This window comes from Anser brachyrhynchus (assembly GCF_964034855.1).
Source record: "Anser brachyrhynchus genome assembly, chromosome: 13".
Classification (NCBI taxonomy): domain Eukaryota; kingdom Metazoa; phylum Chordata; class Aves; order Anseriformes; family Anatidae; genus Anser; species Anser brachyrhynchus.
The window spans coordinates 8,255,058-8,270,277 of NC_137708.1; the positions used below are offsets into that span (position 1 = coordinate 8,255,058).

At 51.7% G+C, this 15,220-nt stretch overlaps 1 protein-coding gene across 4 annotated transcripts in view; it reads left to right on the forward strand.

Moving 5' to 3' along the window:
- Positions 1 to 9,567: 9,567 nt before the first annotated feature.
- The window catches only part of GPC3 (glypican 3), a 149,247-nt gene continuing 143,594 nt past the window's right edge, over positions 9,568 to 15,220 (forward strand). For 2 of the 4 annotated variants that reach the window (XM_080553710.1, XM_080553711.1), the window contains exon 1: positions 9,569 to 9,867. In XM_080553710.1, the coding sequence (XP_080409836.1) occupies positions 9,699 to 9,867 (169 nt within the window). In that variant the 5' untranslated portion in view covers positions 9,569 to 9,698. Of the gene's footprint in view, positions 9,868 to 15,220 lie in introns of all 4 variants that reach the window. The other 2 variants (XM_080553709.1, XM_080553708.1) reach the window with 2 other exon arrangements.

Consider the following 15,220-nt stretch of genomic DNA (forward strand, 5'->3'; position numbering starts at 1 on the left):
ACAAAACAAACAAAAATAAACCACAACCAAAACCAAAACAAAACGAAACCAAAACCCAGCGGAATTCCTGGGTATTAGCACCTGGCTTGCAGTCCGTGCTGCAGCATTCCTGGTTTATGGTACAAGAGTGACATTTCCACTGTTTCTTCGTACGGGTGCTGTGCACTGATTTCCTGTGGTTCTTAGCTGCTGCTGTGCCAGGGTCTGACCTGACGCCAGCCTCAAATCCAAGGAAATCCACAGCAAATCTCTTTGCAGAGTTGTGTGGTGTTGGTGCGAGTGCAGGAAAGCTTTTGAGGGGAAATTTGCCCTTAGGGCAAAATGCAAGGGCTGAAAGTCAACAAGAAAATTCCCCTGACTTTTGCAGGGCCAGGATTTGGGTTGGGGGAACCAGGGTTAAAGGCTCAAAGTGCTGAGACTGAGTCGGCTCTGCTGCTCTGCTTCTGAACCCTGAGGGCCCCGCTCTGTTTTAGCGGGATTTAGACGCGTTAAACCCGACAATTCTGCTGCGTGTCAGGTCTGCTGCTGTGATTAGTGCTTTTTTGGATCCGACTCTGCACAGAAAGGAATCCGCCAGGATAGTGTAGGATTTCCAAGGAGACCATCGCTTTTTAAAACCTGTAGATGCATGACCATGGAGAGGGGAAAACCAGGGCAATTTGTGTATTTATGGCCTGCCAGACAGGCTAGCATTGCTAATGTGCCACTGCTTTGATGACTGGGCTTAATGACCATTTTTTAACATCATCCCATAATGGTTACTTACAGTAACTTTCCTTCAGATCAGAAAATCTATGACATTGATGGCCTTGAGTGCTTCAGGGTTTGGCCTGGCTCAAAATGCAGCTCAAAGACCCGCTTAGCACCGAGTCTGTGGTGCTTTGGCTTCTTTTAGCCAAGAGGGGAAGAGGTGATTTAACAAACCCAGCGTCCTGTTGCTGGGACAAGCTGACGCTTCTCACTGCTGCAGGGGTCACGGGGGGAGCCCCAGGTGCAGTCCTGCAAACACAGGGACCTACCTGGCCCTGCCAGCGGCCAGCACTGCGTGGTGCAGAGGTGTTCGGGTGTCTTGCCCAAAACGCACCGTTACTTGCTACGTTTCCAGGCTGGTTTTGGCTGCTGCATTTGCTGTGCGCTGGTGGCTGTTGGCTGCTTCTGTCTGTGATGTGGAGGTGTTGAGCAACAAAGCTCAGGACGCCCGCCAGCATCCCCTGCTGTGTGCTGAGGGGCAGGGGACTCAGTTTCCAGCTGCTCCCATCAGCTTTTGTACAGTCTCGCCTCATCCCCACCACCATACCCCGTGACAGGGGAGATGTTTCATTTAGGAGATGTCAGACCAAGATCGCAACAGCTACCAGGCTATGGAAATCGGCGTGCTTGGTCATCGGAGGAAGCAAAAGGTGAAAGCCTTGAATACACGTTTGTAAAAGACTTCAAACTTACAATTAAATACTAAGGTAGCCTCGGTTTGTTCCGACTATATCACAGTGAAGCTCTTGCAAGTCACAGGGGACGGTCTGAGGTCTCCGTGGTAGTTACAGACTTCCTCCGTGCAGGCTGTGGGCGATGCAGTTACAGACGATGGTGACCCAGCTGATGCAGGTGGGGCAGGCCCTGGCTGCAGCCGTGGGCTCTCCAGCCTTGAACTGCAGCTGCCCAGAGCAGGGCCTGATCCTGCTGCTCTCTTTCCCTCAGGCCACGAGCTCTGCGCTGTTTTGTCCAAGTGCCTCCTGCTGCCCGGTGTGGCGGCGTGCCGCAGCACACTTAAAGGCTGCAAGCGGTGCTGATCATTATTCCGTGCTTCCACAACAGATGTTGACATTTCGCTATTGTCCCAGAATTAAATGTCAGGTTATTCTCGTTCAAAACTACCATTTAAATTTTCAGGGATTCCATCTGCAGCTGTATTTATGGCCGACTGGCTGCCTGCAAAGCCAGCATTTCTAAGCAGGTTTGTAAACGGGCTGCGGTGGGTTCACGGACGTGCTAGAGAGCTGCCTAGGTTAATTAATTCCCTTTGCAGACATAACCTGTACAAGCAGGGTACTGAATGGGGAGGCTTTCTCCGAAATAAGTAATTATACACATTGTGGGACCAACTTTTGGATTTCTGCTGTCATTGTAATCTGGGGGGAAAAAAACAAGAAGCATTCAAGAAAGATCTGATGAGGGCTGCAAACAACCCAAACAGGACAGATATGCGATTAATTTTCAGGAAATTGCAGGTCTTTCCAAAATCCCGTGCAGAAACACTGGCACAGTTTTTCACTCCGCACTGCTTCTCACCGCTCGCATGGTTTTAGCCTCCAGCCGTGGCTCTCAGCGGCTGTTGAAGCACTCTGCTTCCAGTCGGGAGGACAGGCAAACAGCTCCATGCATCACCAAGCCGGTGCGCGTGCCAGGGGCAGCGCTCATCCTCGGATACCCAGTGCTGCAAACCGGCTCATCAGAGCTGAGCTCTTCAGGGCTCACTGGGGAGCCGTCTTTCGGAGCATCTTGCCCTGGCTGAGGAGTAAAAGCTAGCGAGTGATTTGGGGGAGGTGGGACGCGGGGTGTACACAGCCCTCAGGCTGCTCAGCGCTGCGGTGCGTGCAGCCTAAAAGGCAACGGGGGTGCTTTCGGCCGGGGCGCTCTGCTCTTTGCATCCTGCACCTTCTGGAGAGGAACCCGAGCAGCAAAGGGCAGGAGGTGCAGGGGCCATGCGGGCAGGACCCCGCCGGTGGGGAAGGAGAGCAGGGGGCGCAGGAACCGGAGGGGAAGAATGGGGAAGGCAGAGCCCAGTTCTCCATCCCAGATTGTCTTCAGGTTGAGTCTGGATGCCTCCATGCAGGTAGGCAAGGGGATGAAATTGGGTGGCTGCATCGATAACCCTCCCAAGGCTTTGAATTAATTAATTCATTTTCAGTGGGAACTTGCAGAGGGCATGCTAGTTTCAACTGTATGAGGAATCGTTGAGATTGTCAGTCAGAAGTATATGCAGTCCTTTCTTTGGAGACTCTGAAAATGAACAAAGAGAGGTAATGAGAAATAATTTGAGGTGGTTTTATTATTATTACATTTAGTGGTAGGGTTGTCTCTTTTATATGTTTTTCCCACACTAGATAGTTGAGCTTATGTTACACAGTAAAAAGCTATTAGTTTTCTCAAAAGATTGTCGATTTTCTTTCCAAATTGCTAAATTACATTTTCAATTTTATGGGAATGCTCTTTCATTTGTGCAAAATCCTCTGCTCAGACAGTTAGGCCAATCTCATCATGCAAGACTATTAAATGAACTAATTGGATCTGTGTTACTCATACATTTCTACCAGGAATATCTAATAAATGTGGAAATCCATTTGGAAATGAAGGTTGCATCTTCATGTTCTCAGGACCTCAGAGATTTCGGGCATTTCAGCAGCAGCCTGAGCAAACGTAGCGGGAATTTGCAGCTTCCCCGTTGTCAAAGGCTTGTTGAAAGGTATGAACCTGAATTTCCCCATAACTGGCAGAAGTTGCTAAATGATGCAGCTTCTCTGTGGTATTAAATGGATGTTAATCCCCTGGAAGATGCAGAGACATCTCTTGTGCGTTGGTCTCTTTTGGCACTGAGGTTTTTAACTTCTAAGCCTCCTGTGCTCAACCGTTTTCACGTGTGAGAGTGGTTCCTAGCTCAGCCAAACCTCTTTCTCCCTAAAATCTTCCCTCCTGCTGTAATTTCTCTTGCCTAAGTCATGAATTGGGACAAATGCTTGAGAGGATGATTGCTCCACCCCGCTAAAATCAGCAGGATATGTACCGCTGACCTTGGAGAAGGCGCAGAAAGAGAAAGGGGGGCACAGGGAGGAAAATTCACTTGGCTTTAAGCATGTATTTTTTAAATTATTCAGTTTCTCCTAAAACAAACCCATTGAATCGCGGTCGCTTCTATTTCTAAATGCTTGCACTTAGACTGAGATTTAAATGAAGTCCTAAAGTGCCGCTTAGGCTGGGTTTCCTCCGGAGATGCGCACCGAGCGGTGCCTCAGTGCGAGCAGCTGCTTCTCACCGGTGTCTTAGGGCTCTGGGTCTGCGTCTGCGCAGCGGAGCACCAGGTGCTCCTGGCTGGGTCCCCACACCTCCACGAGACTGCTGTTAACCACCCCAAAGCACCGGCACTAACAAGCTGGGCCTCGTTTCTATTTGCTTTCTCCATTGCTGGCCAAGCCCTCCGGAGTTGTTTGTCAACAGCTTTATTCCTTCTTCGTGAAAGTGGAGTTTTAGCCTAATTGCATTAATCCCTAGGTTTAGGGAAAACCTTTGAAGTGCCCGACACCAGGGCTGCAAGAAGGAGCAGTGGTGGCGACTGAACACAGCAGCTCGCTCCCCCTTTATTTCCCTCCTGTCCCCAAAAAGTGCACACAAGGAGAGACATGCATTCAAGGAGAATTTCTACTCAAGACACCCTTAGCATAGGTGTGGGTTCGAGTCTTTTGTGAAGTCTGTGGAGTCAGGAGAATCTAGTTCTGCTTCCCACTTGCTGCTTCTCAATTTCTGCTTAATGTTTAATGGCAATAATAGAAAGAAACCCAACCCTCAAAGAACTCTGAGAGGCCTGACATACGTGTGCATTGTGTGTAGAAATGTTTTAGCATTTAAAAACAAAATATATCTTCCTATGTAAGCTGGCTCATTACTGTAACTGATGGGAAATAAGACAAATGTGGATGTCTCGTGAGGCTCCTTTTTTAAAAAACTCCCTTCTGCTGTACTCCTCTACAGAGGGCGAAGCTTCCTCTGAAACGTGTCTGAGTGTCCAGCAGGATAATTAGTTGATGTTTGGAAAATGCCTTCAAACAGGCAAGTGCTAAATCTTGCTTTGTCTTATTAGATTATTTGGCTTGCGTGAGAAGGATGCAATCTTAATGGCAAAGCACTCTGAGATTTATTACTGTCCTCGCAGATGCAGGCGGGGATGCTAATGACGAGAAGCCCAATGCACTGAGCTCCCAGTCTGGCCAGGCAGGAGGAGCACACCGGGGCTCACGTGTGGCTGCTGCTGGCATCACCTCTGGAAGGATCGAGCCACGGATGCAGCCAAAAAGCCCCTGATAAGCACAGGGACCTGGCCTCCAAAACCGGTGGGGCTGGAGCAGGGACAAAGCAGAAGGGAGCAGCTGGTGGTGTGGGGCAGGGCTGTCCTTCCCTTGTGCTGAGCTACTGGCTCCAGCAAATGATTCCTGAGCCGTGTCAGTGAGGGACAGGACCGCTGCACCCCTAAAATTTCTTGAGTTAACGGGTGTAAAAGTCACCCGCTTGCTCTTACACCCCCAATACTTCTGATACCTCATTAACATGTGGTCAGAGACAGGCTCTGCATGAGTCTCGGAGATATACTCCTCTAATATATCTCTTCACAGAATTTTTGCATACAATATTGAGCATTAAAATAATTTAATAAGGCATAAATCAGGTTTTACTGCTGTGCCTCTGCATAGGAAAAAAGCGTTCCTGGAAAGGCACCTGAATACATTGTGGCCTCCTTCAGAGTGGGAGCAATTTATATATCCAATATAACTTCTGTTGGCTCTGCTATAAATCCCAGCTCGAAGCGTGTGCTCTCCGTGTTGTGCAGTGGGACTTGTTGTACAACGTCGTGCAGTGGTGCAACAGGACTGTAGGTCGCATCGCCTGTTGCTTCAGCTGCTGGCAGGGCTTGCTCTGTGCTATTAAGCCTGTGCTGGAGCGGGGAATCAGGAGTGCAGCTTTTTGCTGGAATTAAATCCAGAGTGCCTCCCACGCCTGTCCCAAAGCTGCCAGCAGGGCTGGTGCAGAGCGGTGCCCTCTAATTTTGCAGCCCAGCTCCCCCGGCGAGCAGGCTGCCCGTGGCGTGACAGCCCTGGGCTGGGAATTGTCGGCACTGCTTTATTTTCATAGGTGAGCGCTCTGGGCTGATCCCTTCTGTGCCGTCTCCTGGCGGCATCTCTTCAGCTGACTAATCACTGGGAGATGATAAATGAAAATATCAGCTTGAGAGGTGTCTGCCCTGTGTTCCCAGCAGAGGCAGCAGTGCATGGTGAAATAGTTTTCTCCCGTCTCGTCTGCTTTCATTCCCTCTGCAGGGCTGTGTCTAAAGTGATTTCTTGTGCCCTGTGCTCAGCCCTGGGAGAGCTGGAGAAGAGATGGCTTTTAAGCCACATTTGCCGTGCCTGCGCATTTTTAATTTTACAAAGGATGCAAAATTCTTAGGTAACTGGAAGGTTAGCTGTGAACCTAGCTGCCCCCTGCAAAGCCTGTGCCTTATCCATGGTAAAGAGCTGGTGTGAAAAGGTCTGGCTCTGGCTGGGATCTTTTCCCATAAAATCTACTGCAGTTTCAGAAAGTTTTCTGTCCTGCAGTAGGAGAGAGGACTTTTCAAACTCTTTGTAAATAAGGGAGACTCCCAGGACTGAAGGCAGAGATTTTCCATGGCTCTTGCAGGCATTTCTGATGCATGTGTGACTGAAACTGGCACATACTGGAAAGAAGTTCCAGCTCCGAAGATTCGCATTTTTCTGGGCAGGTAAAGTGATTTGTCTGGGCACTCCTGCTGTACAGCTCTATTGGCATCGGCAGCGTCTTCGAGTGATGCATCTCTCTGAAGGCTTCGCTGCTTCTGCTGTGTGATCTGCTCCCAACAAACCCACCGAGCTTGTGATTTATCAGCCGCTGCTTTTTGGGGTGAGGGAAAGGCTAATGCTTTACGGATCTATCAGCATACCTGGATGGTACAAGGAATACAATATCCTGCCAAAGAGGGGAGGGATGTTTGCTGCCTGGCAATCCATCATTCCTCCCAGTGCCCCGTGGCAAATGCACTTTTCTTTTTTCCATCAAACAACGCGTGAGTACTGCTATATCACGAAGAGCTTCTCCCTTCTCCTCCTCCACAAATGGTTATGGACCCCTGAAAATGCAGCTTCTGCAGGGTGCAGAATAAGATGGAAAGGGTTATTTTTACCAGAGAGAAGCTGCCAGCACCTGCAGCTCTTGGTTTCAGCAGGGCATTCAAGATCTCAAGCGAGGCAGCTGGGCCAGAGTAAGCACAAGGGGATCACAGCAGAGGTGAGAAAACCCAGCCACAGCGTGCCCACGTGGGCTGCCCAGTATGTGCCAAAAACACGGAGATGTGCCAGGAGATGTTACAGGTTCTTCTTTTCTCCCCTGCCCCACGGTGGTTTCCTCTGCTGTAGGCAAGGCTCAGGCGGCTGTGTTGCCGTGGGGCTGGAGCTTGTTCATCCCTTTGGCAGGGGAAGAGCAAGGGAAGTGCGCTGAGAACCTGGCGAGCATCTGCTGGGGAGTACGGATCCCTCTCCTACATCTCTCCTTGGTGTTTTAATTGATTCAGAGTTTTCCCAGTGGAGAGCTTCGTAAGAGCATTTGATAAAATCAGCTACACATGATCCTGCCTCTCATTACTTACAGGCTTGAGGCAGGTAGATGATTAAGTGAAATTTTTATGGTGTGAGCAGTTGTAACAAGGGAAATTATCATCCTGGATGTGAGACAACGACTTGGCTCTTACTACGTCTGCTGGCAGCCAACTCACCCGGTGACTTTGCTTCTGATCTTGGAGCAAGTCGCTCGCTTTCTCCTCCAGGACAAACCCTCACACGTTGGAAGGACAAGTCCCACGGTTGTGCAGCGCTCAGGGAACAGCTCTGGACTTTCTCTGGGCCATTGCAGTGCTTGTGGTGGGGAGAGCGTCTGCAGTCGGCTGCTGAGGAATGCCTCTGCAGGGGTGTGGGGTGCCCTTTGGGCTCAGGACCACAGAGCATGGTAATATTTTGGGTCAATGGATGGAATGGGATTCACTCCTGTCCAGCTGCATTCTTGGGATTATCACCCCAAGGAAAGTCAGTAATGCCAGAGAGAAAACTGCAGAAAATGAGTGAAAATCTCTTGCTGCACTGGAGAATAACTTTAGTTACAATTTGAGATTTTTTCTTCTGTTGGCAAACTTTGGGTACAACCTAAAACAGACGCTGAAAGAAAGCTGCCACTAGGTTTTGTCGTACGTTTCCACAAGCTTTAACTCCCTTCTGATATACCTCCTTGTTGATAAATAAACTTTATTTTTGCAGGGAGTCATTGTCAAGGTAATGACAGATCCCACTGTGAAGCCAGATCCAGTAAAGAGCAGTAATGTTGTTTTCTAATTTGGCTGGAAATCTCAAAGCACTCCCTAGTCTTAGCAGAGATACTAAATGCTGCCTATTTGGCACTGTATATAATTCTTTGCTATAATGGCGTGCTTGACAATATCTGTGTACTTACCTGGAACAGTAAAAGCCTGCTGTACTTAAATGAAATACGCACAGCAGGTTTGAAGATGAATACAGGATATGCTTGAATGCCTTCTAGACAACTGTTACTCAGCCCATAAACATAATATAGATTGCAAGAGCGTGTATAAAGGAGTGCTTCAAATACCAGCCTTTGTGTTTTGCATTTCAGTCTAATTGATTCGTAACCCAAAGCAGTACTGTACCCGAAACCCAGCCTGTTGCATAAACATAGCAAATCCGTCACTGAGTCAATGGAGAAGACGCAGAAAAAGTATGTTAACTATCCAGAGCAGCACAGCTCTTGCGAGGCATCGCTCGCGTGGCAGTATTTCATTGAAAGAACCTGGAGAAATGAGAGCACGTGGGGGATAAATCCTCACCTGTCTCACTGGGCACGCGCACACACGTTGCTCTGCTGAAATCGGGCGCGCTTTGCACCGGGGAGCACCTGCTCCTGGGAGCAAAATGAAATTTCTGGGTCCCTCCCTCGGAGTTCCTGCAAAGTGGGACTTTGTGCTGCCTGGCTAATGGGAGTTTTGTCAGACGTGCTTACCAGCCACAATAAACCTGTAATAAATAGCGCAGTCTGTGGACAGCAACGGGCTCAGGCAATCCATTAACCAACGAGACACGTTGCACATTCCAGCTTATTAGTCTCACATCCATAATATATTTTAACAATCTCTCCCTGGCAGGCGTTTTCTTAGAACAAACGCTCAGGTCGGACTTTCATTTTTCATCCCTCTTCAAAACTCCAGCGTGAGAAAGAGCTGGTGGCAACCTATCAGCGATAATTTGGTCGTGTATTCGCGCCGGAAATTTTAAAGAGATTTTTATTATTATTATTATTATTATTTTTCTTTTGCTTATGCTTGCTCGCTCCTAGTTTTATTTCGCAGAAGCAGCCTTGAGCAGCCCGGCCGCAGCCTGGACGAACTGCTCCGTGCAATTAACGCTGTCCTTTCCCGTTGCTCGCTCCCCGCTTCGCGCGGCCGCTTTGCTCCCTCCACATTGCAGGCGAGCAGGCGCTGCTGGGGGTTCGGGGTTCTCCTCAGCACCCCCCTGCCCCCAGGGCACTGCTGCCGCCCGGCACCGGGCTCCTCCGCCCGCCTGCTGCCGGCGGCGGCCCCCGCGGGGCAGGTGCGGGGCGCGGCGGGGCCAATCAGCGCCGGGGCGGCGCCGCGCGCGGGGCGACTCCCGCCAGGAGCGGAGCGGAGGGCCAATGGGCGCGGGGCGCGGCGGGGCGGGAGCCAATGGGCGCGCGGCGGGGGCGGGGCCGCCGGCGGCGCTGGCGGGGCGCCGCGCGAAGGCGCGCGCGGGGCTGAGCTCCGCTCCGCGCTGCCCCGCCGCGCTGCAGCCCGGTCCCGGCGGGGCGGCCGGCGGCGTCGTCTGCCAGCCCCTGCCAGCCCCGGGATGATGTCGGCCAGCGGCCGAGCGGTGCTGCCGGTGCTGCTCCTGCTGTTGCTGCTCGGTGCGCCGGGGGTCGCGCGGGCGGCGGGGGAAGCCTCGTGCCGCCCGGTGCGCGCCGCCTTCCAGGTGCTGCAGCCCGGAGCCAAGTGGGTGCCCGAGAGCCCCGTGCCAGGTGAGGCTCCCCCCTCCCGCTGCCCGTGGCGTCCCGGCTCGGCTAGCGCCGGTGCCCGCTGCGCCCTTCCTGGGGCCGTGCAGCCCCCGGGCTGGACGGGGCGGGCGGGCGCTGCCTCCCGGGTCGGGTCGGGTCGTGCCGGGGGGCTGCGCGGTGCCCCCTCGGGGGCCGAGCCGCCAGCGCGGTGCTGAGCTCCCCCGGGCGCCGTGCGGGTGCTGGCTGCGCGCCTGCCTCACCTGCGCGGCTGCCGGCAAGCGTGCCTCGCTCCCGCTCGGAGATGTGAGCGAAATTATTGGATTCTCAGCGTTTTTGGCGACCGGGGGCTGTCAGCGTCCCCAGGGTGCGCGGACGGGGCGGGAGGGTCGCGATAGTCGCGGTGCGGAGCTGCCCGGATTGCTGCCGGGCTCGGCTCGCTGCGCAGCGGAGGGTGCCTGCCTGAGGAGCTGGGGATCGGAGGGTGCGAAGGAAGAGGTAAGGGGCAGGGGAGGTGTGGTGAGATCACCGCCAGCACTGGCTGCTCTTCCTAGCCACGGGCTGAAGAGCATCCTTGCGGTCGGCGCCGCGCAGCCCCGACGTGTGAGAGCCCCTGCTGCAGCGCAGGAGGTGAAGGGAGCTGCGGGGTGGCACTGTGCGGGGTGTCTGTGGGTGCCCGTCCCCAGTCCTGCCATCCATAGCGATGCCTCGGCTTACCTACAGCTGCTGGCTCTGCAGGGAGGGTTTAGATGTACCTCTCGGTACCCTTGTCCCTCAATCCTCGTGCCCCCTTCCCACGGTTTGGACGCTTTCCTTACTTCTCCCTTGGGAGCAGGAGCAGCGTCTCCTGTCTCCGCATCCCGCAGGGCCCCGGTCAGCAGGGAGGGAGGCAGCGCTGGAAATAACCTCGAGATGAGGTGGTTGCAGGGAGGGGACAGGGCTCCTCTTATTGCTGTTAAAATGACGCTTTCTGTTGCCTGTAATCAAAGAAGTGTTTTTTCCTGCTCCTGTGGAAGCAGCGGAACGCCTGCTTTGATCCCTAGATAACCTGAGCGTGGTGTCACAGGGCGAGGCGCCGGGGTGGCAGCCGGGGATGCTCCCGCGGGGTTGCTGCAGGCTTTGCCGCGGGGTTGCAGGGGCTGTGCCTTCGCCTGGGCCTCCTGCTTCTCCAGCGGTGCTCAGGCTCCCCAGGAGCCCCAGCTGCTGCCCCGGTCTTTGGGAGGCGAAAGGAGCCCCCTCGCCTCATCACAGAGCCCATGGGTAGCTGGTTCCGTGTCCCCTCGCAGGGCGGGTGTTGCAAGTGAATGCCTCCAGCTTGTTACGATGATAAAGTTCCCACATTTCAAATTGAAAGTGGATTTTGCATTTGCTTAAGTACATAAACTTGATCATAATTAAAGCAATGACTGCTTGCTTATACCTTGGGTCTGGCCCGTCTTGCATGACTCTGTGTAGTAATTACACTTCAGAGCACTCGCTTCTCCTAGTAGCAGCTGCATAAATCTCAGTAATAGGGGAGCATCACTCAAGAACTATTTTCCAGGCTTCAGTTTAGTGCTTTATTTCTTTCATACATCTGTCAATTAAAAAAAGTTCTGGAGTTCCCAGTCACAAATCACCGCGGAATCGATTCTGGGAGCCTTTGCCTATAGATCATATTAGCCTGGAGAAACTGAGCGTTTAAACAACTTATTTTAAATGTGGGTTTGTTTTATCTTTTAACACAAACAGGAAAGCATGACTTCTAGTATCCACGTATTGCATTATGAGCAGCTGTGGCTGAAGGTGTAAGTCTAGGAAACATAGCAGAGTTGCAGCGCATGCAGGAGAAATGTCACAGGGCTTCATTTTACTGGATCAGCGGTGTATGGGCTGGGGGGGACGTCGGCACAGCGCTCTCATAGGGGAGCCCAGCTGTGTCAGCTCGATACTCCTAATTTAAGAAAAAAAAAAAAAAGCAAGGGAAGTGTCGTGCTGTTTCATGACTGGTACTAATGCTACGGGAGAAATGCTGGCTGGAGGCGTGCATTAGGCAGCGAGCAGGGACTCGGTCTCCTCTGGTACCGCAGCCAGCGGTCCAGGTTTTTGCAGCTCCGGACCGCGCTCTGGCACGCCTGCATGGTGGCAGGGAGCAGCAGGACCTGACGTCTGTCAGCTGCGGCTGGCTCCTCGGAGGGGTGGGAGGATGCGTTTCATGCCAGCAGCTCGGCTCGAGCTCCGTGAGACGTCTTATGCTGGAGGGCAGCGAAGGCAGGGTGACGGGAGAGTGCTTTTTATAGGCTTTTCTGCAGCTGAGACTTAATGCCAGCCCGTGAGCCAGCGTGCGGTTCTGCGCCGGGATAGCCGCCTCGGCTGTTCACGCTCAATAATAGCTAAATTCTCTTTTCTTACACTGCCTGTCTTTGTTTTCTTCTTCCTTTTGTCTTTTCCTGCATAATTTCTCATGTAGAAATAACAACTTGAATTTCCATTTTTTCCTGGTCTGTTTCTTCTCTCACGTTTGCTGTTCAGATTGCTTTGTGTTCCTGGTGACACTCTGGATAACCAGACTGGTGCAAGTGGGTTACTTCCTCCCTTAAGAGGATAATGTCCTGTGCACATAGAGCCTTCTTACTGCAGAGCCCTTTCTTCTTCCTTTTTCCTTTTTTTTGGCAGTTGTTTTGTGCCAAGGGATTTTTCAACCTGAAAAATACAAATCCCAGCTCTCCCCGTTGGCTGCAGCGTACCTTTGCTTGTGAGCTGCCTCCCTTTGTACTCCTCTTCCATTCTGCTTTTCCGGAGTGGGACTAATGGTCCTCCTCCCCGTGCAGCCTTTCTGTTCAGCTTAGCGTGGTAGTTTAAGATCTTAGTTTACTAGATAATTGAGTTTTCTGTTCCTAATTATTTCAGGCCTGCAAGTTGCTCTCTTGATAGTTAAGAGAGCAGGAGCAGAACCCTAAAATGTAGTAACCTCCTCAGGCAGTGATTTTATAGTGAGATCATTATTATATTTTTTTTCCAGGGGTTAATTATAACATCCTGAATCGTGTTCTTCAGAGCCTTTGGAATGGCTGTAGCATGTGTGCATGTGACTGTAATAAATGTGGATGGTGAGTGGCTACCCACCAATTAACGCCGTATTTTTGAGGTGTGTCGTTGATACATTTTTTTACATCTGTTGAGAGGAAACTCTTACGTGGCACAAGCTCTCTCGTTTCTTTATAACCTCTTTTAAATGATGTGGTGTTACGGAGCGGTTGTATTTGCGTGGCAGTTTTCTGGCCGACTTTGCAAGACTTCAGAAAGAATCCAGTCGTGAAAGGCAAGACGGAGCAGAAGATAAAGGATAATCAAGTAGTAATAAATATCCCATGTAGTGCCCGTACTGTTCCAACTTTAATCACCTATTGAGCAAGGTTGTTTTATAATTTATATCTCTTTAATTAGGTTTTAAAAAGATCAGCACTTAACCTGGGTTCTGAACAGCCACATTTCCTTCCCTCCTCAACAATGAGCATTAAAAACAAGTGACAGATGCTTGATTACGAAGTGGCATAACTTAAAAGAAAGTTTTTAATAATAATTAACAAAAAGTCTTGAAACAGCTGGGGGAAAACCCACTGTATTTAAAGATCGAATCGCTGCTTTCTTCTGTTTAAAACATGCTGCTGGTTGTGAAACAATTAGGGAAAGAAAACTAGCCGAAAGCAGCAGCTTTCCTATAGGAAATATGAACAAAGGGGTGGGATGAAGCCCTCCGATGTTTCCAGCCTGCAGAACATGAGCGGCAGCACCCCTCCCGTCGCGCGGGCAGGCTGCAGTAATGTAATGTTAACCAGGGGCACGATCTTATTTTGGCAATGCCTGGGGTATGTTTTGTGGGAATGTTGATCTGATTTAAGCTTCTGTTGGATCTGGTAGGCTCGTGCGCCCCAGGGAAATGCGCGGCTTGTCTGCTGGTATCTGGTGACAGGGCTGGAGTTATCCTGGGCTGCTTAAAATCAAAATACAATCCCTCAGCCTCGCTAAGGAGCTCGAAGCTGCCTGTGGATGATCTCCGTGCTTTTTTTGACGTGTAATTCACTGAAATTATTTTTCGCTTCTGCTGTACTAACCACCTATCTGTGGGAATCGTTCGACTTTGGTCCGCAGTTTAGCGCTTGAAATTCGCCGCTACCCGTTCCTCGGCTAAAACTCCCTGCCCCAGAAGGAGGGGGGAAGATTTGGGGTGCTCCCGAAATGACCGCCGCGGTGGCGAGATTAGTTCTGGCAGCTAGGAACGTACGCAAAATTACCGGAGCACTTACACTGCTGCTCCCCAAGATGGCATAAATGGTACGGTGCCGTAACAGTGCCTTGTGTCTGTGCTGTGCTCGTGGAAGGGGCCGCATCCTGCTCTTCTCACCCACGGCAGCCGTATTTCAGGGGCTCCTGGGCGTAGCGTTGCAGCAGTGTCCCTGGGCTTGCGAAGACTGGCATGTGGGCGTCCAAATGCGGTTTGTTAAAGTGTTGGAGTAACTCGTGAGGCGTTTTCTTTCCAAAAATGAAATTGTAATGATCTATAGCAAACAGAGGAGGTCATTTGCAAGGGCTGAGTCTGGAATTACGAGGTGTAATGGCTTGAAACTTAGAGAAAAAGGGGTGTGTGTAGGTTGGGAGATAAAAACAATCTTAACAGTAAGGGCCATTAAGCAGTGGAATGGGCTTAGCTATCGCAAGTCAGAGCTATCACGGGAGGTGCTTGAGTTAGATAAAGTGCTGGAGGGGGTGGATTGGGAGGCAGGGGTAGGGTTTGATGACTCGCAGGATCTTTTCCATCGCCTTTACGGAGCCAGAAACGTGGGGCAGTTTAATTCATCCCAGAGTCTGATCCTCGAGCTTGCAGCGAGCTTCCAGGCGTCGGAGGCTCCACGTGGGCCCCGGCGCTGTGTGTCAGGGGCGTGCGGGGTCTCGCAGCTCCCGCGGGTGGGATGTGGGGCCTGGGGCCTGGGGCTCTTGGGTGGTGCTGCTGCAGCAGCACAAGGGCGGAAAAGGCTCCCCCAAGCAGCGGCACGAATGAAACCCAAGCTTACCTGAGGTCAAAAAGCACCATTCCCGTTTCGCTGACGTCTCGGCTGGGGTCAGAGGCTGTGCGGGTGGCTCCCGGGCGTCAGAGATTCCCATCCTTGCTGTTGGGACTCACAAACAGGGCTGTTGGCCTGCTCTGTGTCTGGGAAAGCCGTATACAGAAACAGGTGGTGGATGGAGCCTGGCCCCCCTTCTCGGGCCTTCTGTAGCAGTGCTTTGCACCAAAAGGGGCCTTGTCCCTCGTGGCTAATAAGAGCCTGTCCTGCCTGTATTGACCTGTTGCTTTTACTGTGACTTTTCTGGTCAGCGGTGTTAGTTGGCTATCTCTGTAAAA